This window comes from Lasiosphaeria miniovina (genome assembly GCF_030549165.1).
Source record: "Lasiosphaeria miniovina strain SMH2392-1A chromosome Unknown B0T26scaffold_6, whole genome shotgun sequence".
Classification (NCBI taxonomy): Eukaryota; Fungi; Ascomycota; class Sordariomycetes; order Sordariales; family Lasiosphaeriaceae; genus Lasiosphaeria; species Lasiosphaeria miniovina.
Window position 1 is genome coordinate 4,028,862 of NW_026848225.1, and position 20,114 is coordinate 4,048,975.

The 20,114-nt window shown below is 55.3% G+C and overlaps 6 protein-coding genes across 6 annotated transcripts; 3 read left to right on the forward strand and 3 right to left on the reverse strand.

Annotated features, from left to right (window-relative positions):
* Window positions 1-1,013: 1,013 nt before the first annotated feature.
* On the reverse strand, window positions 1,014-2,348 carry B0T26DRAFT_601022 (concanavalin A-like lectin/glucanase domain-containing protein; the record flags this gene model as incomplete). Its single annotated transcript, XM_060435737.1, has 2 exons — window positions 1,014-1,670; window positions 1,728-2,348. Coding segments are annotated over 2 exons (1,278 nt in total), but the record flags the coding sequence as incomplete, so codon positions are not given.
* Window positions 2,349-4,496: 2,148 nt separating this feature from the next.
* B0T26DRAFT_724292 (D-isomer specific 2-hydroxyacid dehydrogenase) lies at window positions 4,497-5,985 on the reverse strand. The gene has a single exon (XM_060442675.1). The coding sequence runs from the start codon at window positions 5,675-5,677 to the stop codon at window positions 4,649-4,651; it is 1,029 nt and encodes a 342-aa protein (XP_060293488.1). The 5' UTR covers window positions 5,678-5,985; the 3' UTR covers window positions 4,497-4,648.
* Window positions 5,986-8,482: 2,497 nt separating this feature from the next.
* B0T26DRAFT_724294 (uncharacterized protein) lies at window positions 8,483-9,071 on the reverse strand. Its single transcript, XM_060442676.1, has one exon. It carries the CDS (start codon window positions 8,863-8,865, stop codon window positions 8,500-8,502), a length of 366 nt encoding a protein of 121 aa, XP_060293489.1. The 5' UTR covers window positions 8,866-9,071; the 3' UTR covers window positions 8,483-8,499.
* A 715-nt stretch (window positions 9,072-9,786) lies between these two features.
* On the forward strand, window positions 9,787-11,329 carry B0T26DRAFT_434083 (RTA1 like protein-domain-containing protein). The gene is made up of 3 exons (XM_060434994.1): window positions 9,787-10,045; window positions 10,138-10,386; window positions 10,451-11,329. Exons 1-3 carry the CDS (start codon window positions 9,877-9,879, stop codon window positions 11,014-11,016), a joined length of 984 nt encoding a protein of 327 aa, XP_060293490.1. The 5' UTR covers window positions 9,787-9,876; the 3' UTR covers window positions 11,017-11,329.
* Window positions 11,330-14,405: 3,076 nt separating this feature from the next.
* B0T26DRAFT_755288 (armadillo-type protein) lies at window positions 14,406-18,039 on the forward strand (the record flags this gene model as incomplete). Its single annotated transcript, XM_060445940.1, has 4 exons — window positions 14,406-14,451; window positions 14,549-16,865; window positions 17,054-17,790; window positions 17,840-18,039. 4 exons carry the CDS (start codon window positions 14,406-14,408, stop codon window positions 18,037-18,039), a joined length of 3,300 nt encoding a protein of 1,099 aa, XP_060293491.1.
* Window positions 18,040-19,150: 1,111 nt separating this feature from the next.
* B0T26DRAFT_679493 (uncharacterized protein) lies at window positions 19,151-19,616 on the forward strand (the record flags this gene model as incomplete). The annotated part of the gene is made up of 3 exons (XM_060440362.1): window positions 19,151-19,216; window positions 19,285-19,395; window positions 19,461-19,616. The coding sequence occupies 3 exons, from the start codon at window positions 19,151-19,153 to the stop codon at window positions 19,614-19,616; spliced, it is 333 nt and encodes a 110-aa protein (XP_060293492.1).
* Window positions 19,617-20,114: the final 498 nt, after the last annotated feature.

Below are 20,114 nucleotides of genomic sequence, written 5' to 3' on the forward strand. Positions count from 1 at the left end.
ATCCCTCCCGTCTATACAGCACGGGCATGGGTACAATAGTGAACCTCGCAAATAAAGACCTTGAAGTTGAGATTAGGGAGTTTCAAATCTTTATTAAGCGGTATCTCGTTACAATGGCTCTGAAAATTTATATCCATGTATGGGTCGATATACAGTAGCGGAAATGAAGTTGACCGATGGAGGAAAGCGTAGTCTAGGAAAAGGCTGAGGGTGTTCCTTTTATGTCTCGCGTACCAAGAAATTGTACCGGTGCATAGTAATGACTAGCATGCAATGCAATTTATTTTTAACTGCTATGTTTGCTAGCGCTGTGTTGCTCCTAACTCTGCACTTTGAAAAGCCGGTAACAGCTCTACTTGCTCAACCCCCTCCTCAGCGGCCCCAGGCACGTCTCGTGCGCCCGCATTCCGCAAGTTCGCCTACCGCAAGTCCCACACATACCTCACAACCTCGGACACAGTATACACCAGGGTGACGACGCGCTAGACGATGATCAGGTGTCAGCAGTAAATGGTGCCCGGGCCGTACAGCCCCGAGAAGCGCTCGTACATGTCCGTGTTGTGGGGAAACAAGGCCCCGGATCCCAGGGGCACGAGCCCGTCGTTCAGCTGCAGTTCAGGGTGCGAGTAGTTGCATATCGACGTCATGCTGGCCAGGCGGCATGGTGGGAAAATCGGGGATTGGTGCTCCTCGGTAACTACAAACACGCCATCTATGTACAGGTTGCCTCTACGTGTATCTACATGTATCTTCTCTCAAAGGTCAGGCTGCCTTATTGTCTCTCAAAGGCCAGGCTGCCTCTCCCCGGCTCGCTCGACGAACACTCGGGTTGTCTACCCAAACCCCTCCTAAGCGAGGAACGCTCCCAGCAACGCCGTCAGGCCCGCCACGGCGCCCACAGCCGCCTGCCTCGCGGACACGGCCCCAGACGTCGACGCCTGCAGGGCAGCCTTGCCGCCGGCCTCGGCGGCGGCGCTCGACGCTCCACCGCCGGGCGACGTGGCGGCGCTGAACGTCGACCCAATGTCTCCCCAGCGGATATTGGAGAAGGTAACCGACACGTCCGGGTTGTTGGCGATGATAGTCTTGGGGTCGCCGGCCGTCGCGTTGCACGGCCCGTTGCTCCCGCCGTCGAGCCAGCTCATGAAGTCGCCGGGCGAGTTCCAGATGCTGAAGATGAGCACCATGCCGCGGGCGAGCGACTCGCCCATAGCCTTGACGCCGCCGAGCCGCAAGAAGTCGGACGTGTTGCGCGCCTCACAGAAGTCCTGAGTCACGGCGCCCTGGTAGCCGGGCAGCTTGGCGACAGCGGCGTTGGTGGTCTTGGCGGTGTTTGGGATGACGGCGCCGTCCTGCACGTACAGGCGGCGGATCTCGACGAGGTCGCCGGCCGTGGTGTTGTCGCTGGTCAGGAACTGGGTGACCACGGTAAACGGCCGCGACGTGTCGACCGTCAGCCCCGGCCCATAGTAGTCGGGGTTGCCGAGCCCGAACGTGTTGAGACCGCAGCCGTCCTTGTCGCACACGCCGACCGTCTTGTTGCACTCGGTGCCCGCGCACAGGAACGAGCCCACCCTGCTGCACGGGTGCGGCGTGAACACGGTCGCCTCGGCGTTGGCCTCCCAGATGTCCATCTCGTTGCAGCACGAGCCTGAGTTGTTGAGGTTGGGCTGGACACACAAAGGTCAGCGGAGGTAGTCACGGGCTCGGGAGCGGACAGAACCCACCAGCCCGTTGATGAAGGGCACGGTAAAGCACTGCGCGTCGCAGTAGCCGGTGCCGTACTGTGCGCCGGCGGGGTTGAGGGCGCTGCGGGAGCCCGACATGTCCATCTCGGACAGGTACAGGGCGCCGTTCATGCCGCAGCCAAGGCGCGACAGGTCAACATCAAAGGCGAGCTCCTGGTTGAGCAGGCGCATGGGCTCGTAGTTCATATCGTCTTCGGCGAGCAGGTAGACGCGGGGGCTGACCGACTTGAAGGCGGCGCCGTCGAACAGGTACTGGCGCAGCGTGACGGCAGCGCCCGTGGCCAGCACGCCGATGCTGCCGTACTCGACGCCCTCGAGCACGCAGTTCTGCGCGCACGTGGCCGCGTCCGGGCACAGCGTCGTGTTGAGCGGCTGCGCCGAGCACGACACGGACGCGTCGTCGGCCGCGTGGAAGTGCCGCGACAGCGCGTCCGTTACCAGCGATGTCTGCTTGCTCACGCATCCACCCGCCGCCGTGCACACCTGCGTCGTCAGCTTGGGGTGCACCTCGGGCACCAGCGTGCCGATGCGCTGGCCGTGGGCTGGGTGGAGGAGGGAGGCGAAAAGGGGCAGCGCAGCTGCTAGCCTGAGAGACGCCATCGCTGGGCAAGGTGGTATACAGGTATATAAAGGAGCGAATAAGAAGCGAATAAGAAGCGAATGAGTGCAAGATATTAAAAGAAGCAGGACAGAAAACTGATTTACCAGGCCAAGCAACGAAAAGGAGCGAACCAAAAGGAGCGAATCTCGTTCAACAATCGTCCAGGGATAACCAGGAAAGGAAAGAAACAACAGATCTGGCAGCCTGGGGCTGGGCCGGCTGCTCTTTTAAACACACGCATCTCTGCGCCCGCAACCGTCATGCTCGCCCTCACCCGCCCGGGGCAGAGAAGCCGAGGAAACATCTCATGTGTGTCGGCGCTGCCGCATGAGCTGTCGATCTCGTTCTCCACGGAAGCATGACACGCCAATTGTGAAGACCTCAAGAGAAATGCAACCCCCTTTTTTCCCCGGGTTCCACAGACATCAGACGGGCAGGCGAGCAAGTTGCGTACGCAGACGGGGCAGGCGAGCAAGTTGCGTACGCCAAGGCGCGCCCGTCTGAGGTTTCTGATGCGGCAACAACAGGCAAATTGCGCGTGTGCCGGTGTGGGTGGTGGATAAATTGCAGCCCCGTGCTTCAGGATGCCGGAACCGTTTGACGTTCCACACGTGCCATCCCGTCTCGGCCGCTGCCCCTGGCGCCGATCACCAACCTTCCCCCCATTTGTGTTGTGATGAAGCACGGGCTTCGATTGGTGTTTCTGGTGGTTTTCTGCGGCCTACCCAGGGGCTGCGATTAAGGTAGTCCATTTCCTTTGGTGGACACTCGGCAGTTGCGGGTTTGAGTCGCTTGATGGCACATACAACACTGCATTAATTGAGGGCAAAAAAGTGCTTGTATTCGGAAGGAAAAGAAAGGTGGGCTGGCCTAGACCTAGATACCGTAGTTATACGGCATTCGGCTGACACAGCCTAGGCTGTAAGTGGTCTAGCATGTGCGCCACCTGCGCCCACTTGTGGCTCAGATGCGGCTCCTTCCGACACTTGACGGGCTGTCAATGTTGATAATCCAAGATGTCAATGTACAGTGCCTTTGCGACTTGGAACCACCATGGGCCCTGAGAGTGTAACCCTTTCAATTAAGCATATTCCTAGCCAGAGTAGGCAGTCATGAGTTTGCATCATGAATTTCGGGATCATTCACTTTGCAACACTGGGTCAGAAAAGGTGGCAGGTAATTGCAATTGCCCCAGCACTATTCCGGGCCAGTCACCCGGCCTTTCTTTCAAGAGCCTTTAACACAATGTCTTCGATGACAACCACGGAATCGACACCGCAAAAATAGGACAAAAAAGTCACAAAAAAGTGACACAAAGGCCTTTGTGACACCTTAATTTCCTTCATTCCGACTCTACAATGGGATTGTTTCCCGGGCGTTGCCGCGAGCCAGCGTGTAAAAGCACCATGGATTCCACAGTACAGAACTTTCACTTATTATCATCATTCTTCAGATTCACTCTTCAGCTTCAGATTCACTCTCCACCTTCACTCAACTTCATTCCCGGATCATCCATTCCGCCACAATGAGCTCCTGCGCTATTGTCAACCACATGAAGATTACGGGATTCCAGATCTGCTTCGGCAACAACCTCCGGAAGACCCCGCTCCAGCAGCGGGCTTGGCAGGAGTTTGTCAAGGATCTGATTGAGCACCCCAAGTGGGCAGCCACCGGCTACACTGTGTGGAAGCCCGTGAGCCCCGACATGGGGTGGATGGAGACTACGAGGGAGGACGTCTACGACACCGAGGCTGTCAGGGGCTTCGTGAATGCCCTGCTCATGCTGGGCAAGCTCAAGTTCGACGAGTCGGCCAGCTTCGCCTACGACGCCGAGTTTACGCGCTTCCGCGCCCGCAACCAGAATAAGATCCCGTCGCTGAGTGTTCTCGACTGACTCGGCTGATCAGCCAAGTGACTCCACATAAGTGGTTTCACGAAGTAATTCCGTCCTTGTTGGTAAGTCAAAGTCAAAGAAGGTAGATCCGTAATCCCGAATCCATTTAGATAATTGGAATTAGAAACCTGTCATTTGAAACTAATCTCTCAATCGACCGACTATTAATGAACTGACCGCTATGAACTATGCGATAATGAAAACTGTCTCTATCCAGACATTTTGGTGTCCAAGGAAACTAACCTGTCCAAGGAAACTAACCTGTCCAAGCAAACTAACCTGTCCAAGGAAACTAACCTGTCAAGGAATCTCCGTGATCCAAGAATTACGCCATCCAATGGTGCTTCCTTTCATCCAAAGTTCCCAGCTCAATCAGCCCTCCGTCAGCCAAAACACGCAGCCACTCTAAAGTGCGTTCCTCAACTGCTGACCGGCCAAAAACCTGCGCAGGTTATCAACAATCAGCGCTTCGGCGCCCTGCGGCCGGCCGCCTGCAGCATGCGGCGAGACGATGAGATTCGGCGCCTTCCACAGGGGGCTGGCCTCGGGCAGGGGCTCCGTGTCAAAGACGTCGAGGGCGGCACCGCCAATAGTCCCGGCCTCGAGGGCCTTGAGCAGGGCGTCCTCGTCGATGGACGAGCCGCGGCCGACATTGACGACCCACGCGTGGTTGGGCAGCAGCGCCAAGCGCTCGGCAGCAAGCGCGTGGCGCGTCGAGGCGTCGCCCGGCAGGATCATGACCAGCGCGTCCGTCTGCGGCAGCAGCTCGGTCAGGCTGTCCTCGCCAAACACCTCGATCCCGTTGCGCACGCCCCGGTGGCGGGCGACGCCGCGCACGGTGGCGCCGAGGGCGACAAGGTGCGGAGTCAGCGTCTTGGCGATGTTGCCGAACCCCCAGACCGTCACGCGGGCGTCGCGCAGGGTGCGGAAGCTGCCGGGGGCGCGGTCGGGCTGCGGGCCGCCGAGGTGGCCGGGCCACTTCCCTTGCAGCTGGTAGTCGCGCATCTCGTAGAAGCGGCGGGCGGCGTTGAGCAACAGGCCCAGCGCGTGCTCGGCGACGGTGCGGTCGTGCAGGCCGGAGCCGGTGGTAACGGCGACGGCGCGGGGGTCGAAGCCGGCGCCCAGCACGTCGTTGGGCCCCGCCGCGAGCGACTGAATCCAGCGCAGGTTGGGCATGCGCGCCTTGGCGTCGCGCAGGTTCGCCGCGCTGTTGGTCCACGTCACCAGGATCTCGGCGTCGAGCAGATGGTCGGGAATTCGCGCGTGCACGTCGTACTCGTACAGCGTGGGCGCGAAGCCCCGGATGCTGGCCGTGTCGAGCTCGAGCGAGTTGGGGTAGAGGAGCTTCATTTTGGTGGTGGTGGTGGTGATGGCGGTGGGGTGTCGGAGCTGTGAGTTCAGGATTTGGAGAAAGTGGGTTGCGGTTGTCCTCATCGTTCAACGGCCTAGAAATTGCAATGCAAGTCGATCGCGGACGTCGGCCCAATATATAACCTTCTCGTCGACTTTCCTTCCCAAAACGCTATCGGGAGAGTTCGACCGTGCCGCTGCTGGGGGCGGGGCACTGGTGAAGCCGATGAGGGGCAGCTGGGCAGCTTGCCCCGCTGTGGATGTCTGCTCCCGAATGCCGTGCCCCTAGGCCGACCGGTGTCGGAGATGCCCGATCTCCCACGAAATCTACACCACGCTGAGGAAGCTGCGAGCGCGCCGTGGACATTGACTTATTATGACATGCTCCTTCCTCACTCCCATTTTCATCGTCTTTTGCCTTTGCCAAGCTCCTTACTAAGGCAATAATCACCCGTTTTGGCGCGCATGATGTCATGGAGGCCTGACCCACTTATTCAGCAGCTTCGCCGCCGGGGTCGCTGTGGCTGACGGAAATTCTGTGGCTGACGGAAATGCTGTGGCTGACGGAAATGCTGTGCGCTTTCCGAAATACCTCCGTCTTGGGGACTGAGCGCCATAACCCTAACCCTGTGAATCTCGTGAGCAATGAGACTTGGGCTGCGGAAAGGGGTACAGAGATTGTTGAAGAATGACTGGAAAGTACTAGTACTGGTGCATCCCGCAGAAATCAAGTCTCTGCAATTCTCTGCAATACATCGGAAAGTCTGGGTTACACGGCAAGGAGAGCATGGCCAAGTCCGAGTCAAGCCTTGGAGCCCACAAACCGGGGTAGAACCGGGGTAGACCTCGTAGTCGGCGTGGCAGGGCTCTGATAAAAAGCCTAACAGGCTGAATCAATAGTGGGGCTGGTCTTTGTTCAAGGCGCGTGAATGTCGTGAGCTGCCGCTGCAACAGCCCGACAAAACAGATACCCGTTTCCTGGAGGCCTGGGCAACAGTACACATGTATGCTGTATGCTGTATGCTGTATGCTGTATGCTGTATGCTGTATGCTGTATGCTGTATGCTGTATGCTGTATGCTGTATGCTGTATGCTGTATGCTGTAGGCCGTAGGCCGTAGGCTGTAGGCTGTAAGCTGTAGGCTGTGGGCTGTGGGCTGTAGGTTGTAGGCTACAGCTATCCCATCACAATGGCGAGTTCAGGCTGCCCGTTAGACTTGGCGACGTCAATGATGAACCGGCTCGGCTCCTTAAGACCACGATCGAGACAGGAGGTGGCGTTGGGAGGCTGGGTAGACGATCCATACCACTAGGTTTCTCATCCGTGTTTCCGTCAGTCGGTGAGCAAAGGGGTACATGGTTCAACCAGAGTAGAGCTTGAGCCTTAGCTGCGCCCCCATAAGAGATGCATCAGACCATACCGGATCACCAACTTGGCGTCAGGAGCAGACAGAGATCGCACGCTCTTTCAGCCACCCGCGTCCAAGGTCCGACGGAAGGACCTAACTGCTCTCGATTGGCCCACCGCCGGTTCGGGAACAGAAAATGAACAATGCTTTGAGTGGTAAGGACAGGACGTGACCCGAAGCAGGTGAATGAACCAGGCCTGTCGTGATTCCGTCCCGTATCGCGTTCACGGTTAGCACTGTGAGTGGGCATGATGCCGCGCAAGCCTTTCCAAGGTCCAAGTGTGCAGTATTGATCATATGGAGTCCTGGCACACGAGTTTTGGGGCGCAGCAGTACAACTTTTCAGGCTGGAGGAAACGGGGTTTACCCCGATTTGGGGCAAGGAGAGGACATAATGAGCGAGTCGGAACGGACCCCGACTCTGTCTGAAGATGAACACGCGCCCTCGTCTAATTGCCGCCGGACGATACTATCCGAGGCGGATAGTTAAGGGGGGAAAGCCTATGTAGGATGTGAAAGTGAAACTTCATTCAAGACAACAGCATTTTCCGGAGTCCATTTTGCCATATAACTGCCAGACAAGTCGGTCAACTTCGTTCAAGACAGCAGCATTTCAGCAGCAGTTTCCGGAGTCGCTTATGGCATACAACTGCCAGAGAAGTCGGTCAACTTCATCCAAGACAGCAGCATTTTCCGGAGTCGTTTATGCCATATAACTGTCAGAGAAGTCGGTCGGGGCATCACCAGCAAATAACTTCGGAGTTCCCACCATGGACGGTGCCTTATTTCATAATTGGAAGGGCAAGGCAGTCGATAGACTGTAAGAGACCCAGAGAGAGGCAAGGAGGCTTTCGGTAGCTCGAGAAAATTTTGTATTTTTGGCGATTCAGTCAACATCTTTGTTCTTAGTGGATTTGTACGGGGAACGAAAATGGACTGCAACTGCGCCCGCCGAGAATGGTAAAGGCTCAGACAGTGGAGAGTCTGAAGGCCATGGCGCCTGCCAAATACAGACCTAATCAGATGTTGTAGAGCTGCGACTGCCATTACAGGAAACAAAGGCCTCTCGCAGGTTATCGGTTCGTGTTTTGTTGAGACAGCAGGGCAGCGTCGACGGCAACATCCGGTCCAAAGACTAAATAATTTGAACAATAAACCGAAACCGAAACCGAGATGCAGGGTGTGCACCATGTCAAGACCGCCGCGCCGGTTCTTAGGTAGCGAACGGGCCTAGACGCGCCGGGTTTCATCTACCGATGGGGCGGAGCCACGATAAAGACTGAGCTTAATCATGCAGGGCGGCGGTTGGGGGGCATGAGAGCCTGACGGTTGACTTTGCGGGGCGGTACCCAGCCAGTTCCCATTGGCGTCCGCCTCGAGAAGCCCGGCCCGGGGACACGTCAGCCAGCAGACCGAGATTCGACCACGCGGAAACCCGTAAACCTTGGTTCTCTGGCCGGTGTGGTGCTCCGTTCGACTTTCGGTGGCATCTTTCTATCTAACAATTAGGTCGACGCGGCTCGGAGACATAATTAACTAAGCAGCACACTGTGGTTGACGACGACCGGAAGTAGCCGCTGCAGTCTCGATGGCGCATGCCATGGCTGAGCGTTGCTTGGCTTACCGCCACTTTGGGTATGATTTGAGATGCAGCTGCAGCTTGGGCCGCTAGCGATTGGAGGTTTGAGAAACACAACCAGATCAGAAAGATAACACCGCATGAGTGACTCTGCCCCAGGTCCCACCGCCACCTTAAGGATGTCAAATGACATCCAATGAGCTCCCACGCACCGTAATAAGACGGTAGCAACAAAGCAACCAGAAATCCCAAGTGCTGAAAGAGATATCGGCTGTGCGCCGGCATATGTAAACGTAATGAGCTTCGGTAACTAATTAATCGCTGAGCAATTGATTGCGTCGTCCTGTCTAACTAATTGGTTTTGAATCGGCATTCAACTTTGGGTTTGCGATCGGGGGCCAGTCAAAAGGAAAAGTCTGAGAGCAATGCTGACAGCCAAGGGTGCATGACGGTGTCACCATCGGAGGTTCGCCGTAAGTAGCGCCCGATGGGGGAACGGTAAGGGCAGGTCGACCCCTGAGCTGCGGCTCAGCCAACCGTGGAACGTCATCCTTGCCGCTGGCCAATGGGGCGAGGATGCGAAAGCGAAGCGAAAAATCCCGCCCCCAGCACAAAATGCCCTGCCAGGCTCTGGCGGAGTCTGGTAAACCCCGGGCCCACTTCCGTAGCCGCCTTAATTACGAGATACGACAGGCACGGAATGGGGCTGAGCTCAGAGCTCTGTGCAATGGAAGGAGATTAAATGGCCTAGAACACGCGGTCAGTACCAATGGGCTCTTGGCAGTTGCCGTTCCATTGCTTTATCGTGGACAACACGGAGTGTCCCCCTGTAAATAAAAATAAGCTTGCCCAAAACAGCTACAACGCCTGCATCGAAACGCGTAAGCAATCAACATTCGAAGGATTCATTACGAAATACGCACGCGAGCCTCTTTTTCCTCTTTGCTCCCCCCAGAAACACACACGGTCCAAGTTCGGAGACTATTCCCTGTTACCCACCGGTTCCCAAACCCGCTTCCACCCCCGCCCCACAAGGGGCCCTAGTCATTGAGCTGGCTCAGCCACGCTAAATCTTGTTGCTCTTCTTCGTTTTATATGCGCCGTGCGCCCACACTCCTCGGCTGCCTTGGCCAGTCCACGAAGCACATCGATAACCAACATCCTTAGGTGTCTTGGATTTCTTTTTTTCCTCGCCCGTCGCTCGCTTCCCGAATACTTCGTCGTCCGTCATCCCTGTCAACATCGAATCAACACCAGTTCCCGAGGCATAGCGTGCCCGCGCAAAGGCTCTTCACCATGTCGGACGGAGACGCAAAGCCAAAGTTCAAGTACTACCACTACGACCCGTCAAAGGCCGCCAACCTGTCCTTCGTTATACTGTTCGCTATCGTATCCGTCGGGCACCTCTTCCTCATCGTGCGCAAGAAGACGTGGTACTTCATCCCGTTTCTGGTGGGATGTCTTTGTGAGTAACGATCCAACGAGAGCGACTCGACCCCCCCCCCCCCCCCCCCCGGCCAAGTTGCTTACCATGTCTCGCCTTCCCCCAACAAACAGTCGAAGCGATTGGATATGTTGGTCGAGTCATCGCCACGGGCCAGACGCCGAACTGGACGCTCGGCCCCTTCATCATGCAGTCGCTGCTCATTCTGCTCGCGCCCGCGCTGATGGCCGCCTCGGTCTACATGATGCTCGGCCGGCTGGTGCGCCTGCTCGACGCCCACCAGCACTCCATAGTCCGCACGACGTGGCTGACCAAGATCTTTGTCGCTGGTGACGTCTTGTCCTTCCTCACACAGGGCGCCGGTAAGTCTGCTCTGCACCGCTGAGTGGAAGGGGGAAGCAGCAGCACTGACAGGAGCGAAACCAGGCGGCGGCATCCTCTCCAACGCCGACACGAAGAAGCAGAGCGACCTCGGCAGCAACGTGCTGCTCGCGGGGTTGGCCATCCAAGTGCTCTTCTTCGGGCTGTTCATCATCACCACCGTGATCTTCCACATCCGCATCACCAAGGAGCCGACGGCGCGGTCGTTCTCGGTGGCGGCGCCGTGGCGGCAGTTCATCCTCGCCCTGTACGCGGTCAGCTTCCTGATCCTGGTACGGTCCGTGTTCCGCACCGTCGAGTACGCGTCGGGCCAGGACAGCGTGCTGCTGGGGTCCGAGATCTACCTGCTCATTCTCGACGGCGCGCTCATGCTCATCTGTGCCGTCATCCTGCTCGTCTACCACCCCAGCCGCGCCCTCGCCGGCTACAAGGACGACGTCACCCTCGAGAGCCTCGACAGCAGGGGCCCCTCCCGCGGCGGGATCCTCCCCATGACCTCCCCCGGCTCGCCAGGCAAGCACCAGCAGGTCCCCAACCAGCCTGGCATGACCGGCTACCAGAGCAGCGGCCGGCCTAGCATGACGGGATACCAGGGCGGCTATGCCAACTAGCCGCTCGCGGTGTTTGTTGAGGGTGGGTGTGGTTTGGCCGAAGTCGAAGCGTCGGTTAGAATGGTGGAGGAGCCACTGGGGCTGGGTAGAAAGAGTTTCATGACATTTGGATACAGTGGGATAGATCTTTGGTTATGGGGATATACTAGAGACCCGGCATACCTCTTTTTATTCCTTTTGGTTTTCGTTTCTTTTTCCTTTTTTCCTTTGTTTATTCTTGTAATTACCCCTGAGCAGTGTACTTCCATTGTATCAAACACCACAAATAGCATGGAGTTCGCACCTGTTACCCTCGATCAATAGCAAAATATATTCAGATTTAGTACTTCATTGGAACACAGGTCAATTTCTCTCGTAGTTGCGGTCCAAGCCCTAAATCTTTGTTAAGATTTCAAGTCTACTAGGTAGTTCTTTATACAGAAGAGAGAGCATAGGGGGTTGCCCTCTGCAAGGGTATTTTCGAGCACGGAAGGGCAGTTGTGAGCACAGGGGTATGTGGCTCAAATCCAGACAACTTCGCCCTGATAGGAGTATTCATCGTGTCACACCTATCAATTTCTCTTGAAGCTTTTGGTAGCTGGTTTATATGCCGTATCGTTACTCTTGTCCGTCAGATAGAGCGAGAGATGATACTTAACTTACGAAGGTCACAGTCGCGGCCGCCAATACTAGGGAAACCTCAGTTGCATTCAAACCATAACCCCATCGAGACCTTCTATCAATTTAATTACATCTTAATATTTCGTCGAGAACCTTCTTCGCGGCCAATGGCATGGCATGAATGATTTTAATTAAGAGCGAGTCTCCTGCAACTGTTAAAACGTCCCCAGTCACTGTGTGTACATAGGCCGCCAAGCGTTACAGCTCACCGCGCATGAAAATACCACATTTTACAGCTAAAATTACCACATTCGCTGGCAACCCCGCTCCAAACGCTAGCAACACAGTTGCACCGCAATTGCACCTCGCCGCCGTCGCCAACGTCAACACACTTCCAAATACGGTAATTCTAGCTCAGGACCATAGATTCGCTCAAATCGCTCAAATCTATAGTAAAAAGCGAAGCTGACTTCGTTAAATTCGCTTACATAACAGGGCCAAAAATAGATGATTTACTCAAGAAGAAGCTCGAAGATCCATTTTCTATCGTTATAATTGAGGGCTTTGGCTACGGCCTGCCAACTACTGCCTCTGTATTCGGTGGTGGTGTTGTCCACTGTTGCCCTGGACTTCACGACTCTTCCACGTTGGCAGCCAAAATCAACCCTCGTTGCGCCGAAGTCCTTGACATAGTTAGAGCTTCGTAATTTAGCGGTATTGAAGAGCGCAGAAGCGGCGAATTCGCTCAAATCATCCATAAGATCATCGAGGGAGTCATATTTTGTACTAAAAAGTCGATGCCCGGGGAGGGGGGGGTTCGTAAGTGGTGGTGGCGGGGGCGCATTTTCATCAGGCGCATTTTCATCAGGCGCATTTTCATCGGGCGGCGCATTTTCATCGGGCGGCGCATCGCTGAGATCGCCAAAGTCGCTAAGATCGCTTAGATCTTCAAGGGCGGCCATTTCTACCGCTAGTTAGTACTGCGCGACGAAATAAATAAGGAAGAAATGAAGCCATACCGATGCATCGATTGAATGCGGCGATGACGATGTCTTGGTGGTTGTTGAAGGTGGGTTGCAGTGGAAGGTGTAAGGTTCGGCTGCGTTGTGGTAAAAAGAGGTAAATTACTGCGCGGCAGAATCTTGGATGTACTGGTGGGTATGCCAGCAGGGTTAGGGTTATATGTGGTGGAATACAGTGACTAGGGACGTTTTAACAGTTACAGGAGACTCGCTCTTAATTAAACAACTTCTATCTAATTAAGTCAATGCTATGTATTTCTTGTCTACTCACAACAAATAAAATCCACAAACTAAATTTATCACCACAATGAAAATAACTTTTCGATTTCTGTTATCTTGTCTTGAACCACTCCCTGCAAAATCACGGCCAATTCTGGCACCGCTTGGAGACCACCGTGGTCTCTTAGGTTCAGGGGAGAAGTAAACACTTGCTGACATAATTCACCTCAAGCGATGAGCCAGGCGCTCTTTCCCAAGTCCGAGTTGGGTGGATTCCCATCACCCCATTTTGGCACGTGGCTCGGTTCTGGAGGCCTTTGGCAGCTGTTTCCTTCCGAGACAGAATATCCCGCAACTTGGTGCCGTCTCTACTGTCAATCGAGGGTTTGGGCCCCGGTGCATAGCTTGATTCCCATGGAGAGAGGAGAAAGGAGGGGCAAGAGATCAACAGCGGCAACCTCCAGTCCACCGGCATCTCAGTCGTGAGGATTTGGTTATAGCAAGAATCCACCTTGATAACACCGCACCAAGTCCCAAGACACGGCCACACGCGCCGGGGAACGTTGTCCATGCCGGCGCTTTTGGGTCCACACTTGCGTGCAGCCACCAAGTGGCTAATCAGTTCCTAGTCCAGCATGTTGTTCTGCATGAACGAGACCATGCTAGTTTTTGTTTTATTTATCTCCCCTTTTCTTTTTCTTCGTTCTTCTCTTCACATATTCTCCTCTTCTCGAATATTTTCGTGACTCAGGTCTGGGGCCAATCCCATGTCTGACTCAATTGCCTGTCAAACTTCGTGGGGGAGCCCCTGTAATATCCGGACCCACGTCTTACTGAATAATGGTGCAGAAAGGATTGCATGAAAGACAGAACTCGTCTGCAAGCCGTTAGGATGCCAAGGTCTCTAGATAAACGCCACTCGCTGTATCCGTACGTGGCCGTTTGGCATGCACATTTCGGAAAAAGTTGGCCAAAACCTTGCGAATAGGCTTCAGAAGCATATTTCTACGTGCAAGAAAAATTTGATACAGACAGGCACAAAAAGGAGTCATGAAGAAAAGTAAAAGGCATTACAATGCAAAGTTGCAAGTGCGGATGGATACCGTTGACATTTCCTGCACGAAAACTCCACAGTGGAAGCTCCACTACGGAAAGAGGAGCGGAGTCTTGATTGGTTCAATTTTATGCAACGGCAGAGACCGCTGAATGGCGTTGTGGCGCTTGTTGTTTTCAGCCACATATAGTCCCACATGTAGTTCTGGTTGGGACTAGCGTGTTTTGGCTTGGAACGCGTCCCACTGTTGGTGCTCCTCCTGGCTTTCCTCCCCCCTCTGCCCCGCACCAGATTGTAATCTCTTATCGCCCGTTTCCACACTGGAAATTGGGAAAATACAAAATTTTCTGCACCTGGGGTCCTCCTCTGCCTTTCTGCGACAACAAAAAGTCCCACGGCGCCGTGCCCAACGAGCTTTTCCTTCCTTCTACATTCGTGCTTCCAATTCCCTTCCTTTGATACCCATTATTTATTCTCACGTCGTTTGGTCGGCCATGGATCAGCAGAAGTTGGCGGCGCTCCTCTTGGAGTCGCAAGCTCGTATGTCTGCCCAACCCGTTCCTGTCATCTCCCCGCTCCCCGCCTCACGGCTCTCGCCTATCGCGTGCTGCTTGCTGACCGTGCTGCGTCTTTCCAGCCGATACCCAGAGGCTCAAAGCCATCACCGCCGAGCTGCAGAAGAACTACTACGCCCATCCCGGGTCCTTGTTGCTCCTAATCGAGCTCATCGCCACGCACGGAGATGTCGGTGTGCGGCAGCAGGCTGCCATCCAGGCGGCCCGACTGGTGCCCAAGCACTGGGAGAAGATCCCCGCCGACCAGAAGGGCGCCGTGAGGCAGCACCTTGTACAAGCTACAATGAAGGAGCCGAATGCCCCCGTCCGTCACGCCGATTCGCGTGTCGTTGCTGCCATTGGAGCTCTCGACCTCGAAGACGGCGAGTGGCTCGACCTTCTCCCCGCCCTCTTCAACCTTGCTAGCAGCAACGACGTTGCCCAGCGCGAGGTGGGATCTTACATCATCTTCAGCTTGCTTGAGGCCAACCCCACCAGCTTCAGCAAGCACACCGACAAAGTCCTCGAGCTCTTCGGCCACACAATCCGCGACCCCCATAGCGCAGATGTCCGCATCAACACCATGATGTCGATTGGCGCCATGCTGCTCATGTTTGAGCCCGAGGAGGACGGGGAGTCTGTGGCCACCCTCCAGACCCTCGTCCCGCCCATGGTTGAGATCCTGAAGGACGCCGTTCAGGCTGGCGACGACGAGAAGACTGGCCAGGCATTCGAGGTTTTCCAGCAATTCCTGGCGTACGAGTCTGCGTTGCTTGGCAAGTACCTCAAGGATCTGGTCCAGTTCATGATCGATCTTGCCGCAAACACACAGGCAGAGGATGATGTTCGGTCGCAAGCCCTTTCGTTCCTCGCTCAGACTGTCCGTTACCGCCGAATGAAGATCCAAGGCATGAAGGATATGGGCCAGCAGCTTACCCTGAAGAGCATGGTGATCCTGACCGAGATCGACGACGACGAAGATGAGGACGAGATGAGCCCCGCGAGGTCCGCTCTGGCTCTTCTTGATCAGCTTGCCAACGATCTGCCTCCTCGCCAGGTCATCGTTCCTCTGCTCGAGGCCCTCCCCAAGTTCGCCACTTCCGAAGACGTTGGTTACAAGAAGGCTGGCGCTCTTGCGCTGGGCACCGTCGTTGAGGGAGCCCCAGACTTCATCGCCTCTCAGGTCAAGTCCATCATGCCCCACATCGTCAACCTGTTGAACGATGCCGATGTCGGAGTTAGGCATACTGCCTTGATCGGTCTTTCCCGCTTGGCCGACGATATCGCCGAGGAACTCTCGGAATACAACGAGGCTTTGATGACGGCTCTTGTCAAGAACCTCCAAGCTGCCATGATCGCCAGCTCCGACCCCAAGGTCACCAAGAAGAATGTCGATATCATCCGTTCCGTGTGCGGAGCTCTCGACTCCATGTCGGATGGTCTTGACGCCGAGTTCATGAAGAAGTATGCCGGCGACCTCGTCAGCAACATTGGCGCGCTTGTGGCCCACGACGACTACAAGGTCAAGGTTGCCGCCGCTGGGGCGCTTGGTGCGATCGCAGAGTCTCTCGACGAGGACTTCGCGCCCTACTTCGAGAAGACCATGCTCGCTCTTGGTGCCTATCTCAGTGTCAAGGAGACGGAGGAACAGTTGACTCTTCGTAGCGGAGTCTGCGATTCCATGGGTCGCATCGCCTCTGCTGTCGGTGCTCAGAACTTCCAGCCCTTTGTCCTGGACATCATGCGGGCGAGCGAGGAAGCCCTGCACCTTGACAGCTCTCGGCTGAGGGAGAGCAGCTTCATCTTGTGGAGCTCGCTCGCCAAGGTGTACGAGAAGGAGTTTACTCCGTTCTTGCCCGGCGTGTTCAAGGGCCTGTTCGAGAGCCTCGAGCTTGAGGAGGAGGAGTTCTCCCTCCAGCTGACTGAGGCTGAGAGGGGTATCGTTGGGACTGACGAGGGAGTTATTGCTGGCGGCAAGAAGATTAAGATCAGAAGCGCCGATGATGACGACGGCGAGAACGACATGGGTGACGACGATAGCGATGACTGGGAGGACTTTGGTGGTGTAACTCCCGAGGCCCTGGAGAAGGAGGTGGCTGTTGAGATCCTCGGAGACATCATCACATACGCCTGCGGCGGGGCTGAGATCAAGGAGTATCTCGAGAAGGCCGTCGAGATGATCGCGCCTCTCGCTGACCACACGTACGAGGGCGTCCGCAAGGCTGCTATCGCGACCCTGTGGCGCGCTTATGCGCGAGTATGGCAGGTCATGGAGGAGGAGACCGGCGCAAGCTGGGAGCCTGGCCTTCCCCTGAAGCAGACCCCGACCGTCACTCTGGCCAAGCTCGGTGAGATTGTGACCAAGGCCACGCTTCACAACTGGAACGAGGAAGCCGATCGGTGAGTTTGACGCCTACTCCTCGTATTTCTCCATTTCACCCTGATGAGCACACCACGTTATACCCAGCTCACTCAAACGCGATCATTTTCGCGGATGCTGAGAACACGTCATATCTACTCCTGATTGGATCTGCCAACTCTCACCCTTGTTGCCGCACTGGTACTGGCATCATGCTAATGGATTTCAGTTCCGTCGTTACCGAGATCAACCGCAACGTCGCCGCTACACTCAAGGCGTGCGGCCCCGGAATTCTGGCCCAGGAAGACATGATGAAGGAAATTGTCACTGTCCTCACGACCATCGTCACTCGGTCCCACCCTTGCCAGCAAGACCTTGGCGATGAGGACGAGGACCAGGAGGTCGAGGGCACGTCCGAGTACGACTGGCTGGTTATCGACACCGCTCTCGATGTTGTCATCGGCCTTGCTGTCGCTCTCGGCCCCTCTTTTGCCGAGCTCTGGAAGGTCTTTGAGAAGCCGATTCTGCGGTTCGCGTCGTCAGAGTCTGAGAACCTCGAGCGATCCACCGGCGTTGGTGTCATTGCCGAGTGCGCTGCCAACATGGAGGCAGCCGTCACCCCGTACACCGCCAAGCTGCTCAACTTGCTCCTGAAGCGACTCTCGGACACTGACCTTGAGACGAGGAGCAACGCTGCCTACGCCACCGGCCAGCTGATCTACAACTCGACCGACAGCAACACATATTTGGCCCAGTACGACACAATTCTGCGCAAGCTTGAGCCCATGCTGCAAATTCAGGCGGCTCGCATCAAGGACAACGCGGCGGGCTGCATATGCCGCATGATCATGTCTCACCCAGATCGTGTCCCCATCAGCGAGGTTCTGCCCGCACTGGTCGGGCTTCTTCCCCTGAAGGACGATTACGAGGAGAACTCGCCCGTGTACGAGTGCATCTTCAGGCTTTGTAAGTTCCCAGCCCCCATGATGCCGCCAGCACAGCTAACAAATCTCAGACGAGCAAAACGACCACACCATCCAAGTACTGACGCCGACGCTGATTCCCATTTTCGAAGCTGTCCTCAACCCTCCCACTGAGCAGCTTGATGATGAGACGCGTGAGATCGTGCGCCGGACTGTCCACCTTCTCTTCAACGTGAAGCCGGATCTGTTCAGCAGTAATCCTAATGTGCTGAAGTTGGCTGGTGTTGTTTGAGGGGAAAGGGGATATTGTTTGTATAGCACGGTACGGGTGGGATTCTGACGACGATTTTCTGCATGATGAGCGACGAGTTCGGACCTGATGACAGACAAATGGCAGGGCTTAATGAGGGAATAGTATAAACCGCTGGGGCACTTGGGGTTACGGGGTCACTGAGTAGAATGCACTTTTCTGCAGATGCCGAGGCAGTAAATGCCACTGATCGATTTTACCATTGTGCATCCGTGACAACACACGTGCATCTCAACCTATCAATCCCTCAACTCTTTCGGTTGTTTTTTTGACAGAATCTCGCTCCCTCTTTTCATTTGCCATTGAGCAATCTGGCACAGGTATCCTGTAGTTAGAAAGCCTCTATGGCAGGTTGCGTAGATTCCAACTCTGGAGGTATCGGGGTTCAAGTGTCATTTCCTAGGAACTTCAATGTCATGGTCCCATTTAGATGTTGTGTTCCTTAGGCGGCTTCTGGGCGTTGAGTCTTTGTCTCAGCTTGTTGGAGAGCAAGCACCACAATCTCCACTTTCACAGCTACCTTGTAGGTAATTGCTTGTGCTTATAAATTTGTCGCGAGTTTTAGCACAGGCCCTTGTTCATCGTGATCCTTCGTACATATTCTCATACCCGCCAGAACCTAGGCAGCGAAAACCCGCCCAACACTCCGTCCGACGAACACAAAAGACTCCGTGAATGGGGCCTGAATACGCCATGAAGACTCTTAAATGCGCTTTATTGGCCCTCGCGGCAAACCGGAATCGTATTCCCACAACGAAGTCGCCGATTCGGCACCGTTGATCGTTTTCATTATGCCGGGGAGCCTCTGGCCCTAGCCTTTTAGCCTTTGCACCAGCCACCTGCAACCTTCTTGGGCGACGTGACAAGGGGATTGATTCATGACCGGCAATATGACTGATCCGGGTAAGCCGGTCGCTCGCGGTGGCTAATATTTTAGTCGACTGCTGGATGTCTTCACGTGACGGCGTAGGGGCTAGCTACTTATTATCTCGCGTGAGACGAGATGAGCCTGGTATGACTCTTCCTCTTCTTTAATCCCAAATAGTTTGCCCTTACCACACATCTTCATCTCCTGCCTTAGCTTTCCGCAGCCATGGTTCTCACGCACATTGTCCTCATTCAGTTCAAGTCAGACGCCAAGCCTGAAGATGTCAAACGGGTACGTGAACGAGAAACAGACAATTGGCTGGCTGGCAACAAGACTGACGCCCAAGACAATCTATGCAGACTTGCGCCGCCTTCATCGCCCTGAAAGACGCGTGCCTGCACCCGACTAGCAGCACTCCCTACATCCTGTCCCTGAAGGGCGGCGTGGACACTTCGATAGCGAAGCTGCAGGTGGGCATGGCCGTTGTATTTGTTTTGCTCCGTTGCCCCCACTAATCAGTCGACTGGTGTCGCAGGATGGCATTACGCACGGCTTCACCATGGAGTTCGCCTCGGCCGAGGACAGAGACTACTACACCGCGACGGACCCCTCGCACCAGGCGTTCGCTAAGCTGGCCTACCCCTTCCTCGACAAGGTGCTCGTCGTCGACTTCACGGACGCCCTCTTCTAATTAGTGAGACGGGCTCGTCCGTGTCTTTGACACCGACTTGTGGTCACCAGTCAGCAGGAGCGGGGTTTTTTTGGTGGCGGGAGCGCCAAGTAAGAAAACCTTCCGAGGCTAGCTGGAGACGGTCTTGACAGCGATGCGGGGGGTTTCGGGGTGACAGATATTTTATTGATTAGTCGGTAGGAGTCTTAGCTGCCTTGGGTAACAATAGCGAGAACGCGGGCCCTAGCCCGACTTGCCGAGGAATAAACCTATGACAATAGTGTGTTGAGACTGTTAAAAAGCATAGTGGTGTGTTCGGCTCGAAACTAGTAGATATCCGTCTAACTGGAACTTTGCACATCTAATTAGGTACTCGGTTGAGAGCTCTTGACAAACTCCAAGGCCTAATTATTATTAATTGGCACGTAAGACCTAAATCTGCTCCCACTCCAACAAGAAAATGGGACGCCAGCAGCACAAGTCCGGCCTGGACCTGGGCCACTAGATCCGGGTGCTCAA

Excerpts from the sequence above, each read along its gene's own strand:
- B0T26DRAFT_724292 (XM_060442675.1), bottom strand. The coding sequence starts at position 5,677 with ATGAGGACAACCGCAACCCACTTTCTCCAAATCCTGAACTCACAGCTC.
- B0T26DRAFT_724294 (XM_060442676.1), bottom strand. The coding sequence starts at position 8,865 with ATGCCGGCGCACAGCCGATATCTCTTTCAGCACTTGGGATTTCTGGTT.
- B0T26DRAFT_434083 (XM_060434994.1), top strand. The coding sequence starts at position 9,877 with ATGTCGGACGGAGACGCAAAGCCAAAGTTCAAGTACTACCACTACGAC. Across the intron at positions 10,046-10,137 it reads GTTTCTGGTGGGATGTCTTT|TCGAAGCGATTGGATATGTT; the intron begins GTGAGTAACGAT and ends CCCAACAAACAG. Across the intron at positions 10,387-10,450 it reads CTTCCTCACACAGGGCGCCG|GCGGCGGCATCCTCTCCAAC; the intron begins GTAAGTCTGCTC and ends GAGCGAAACCAG.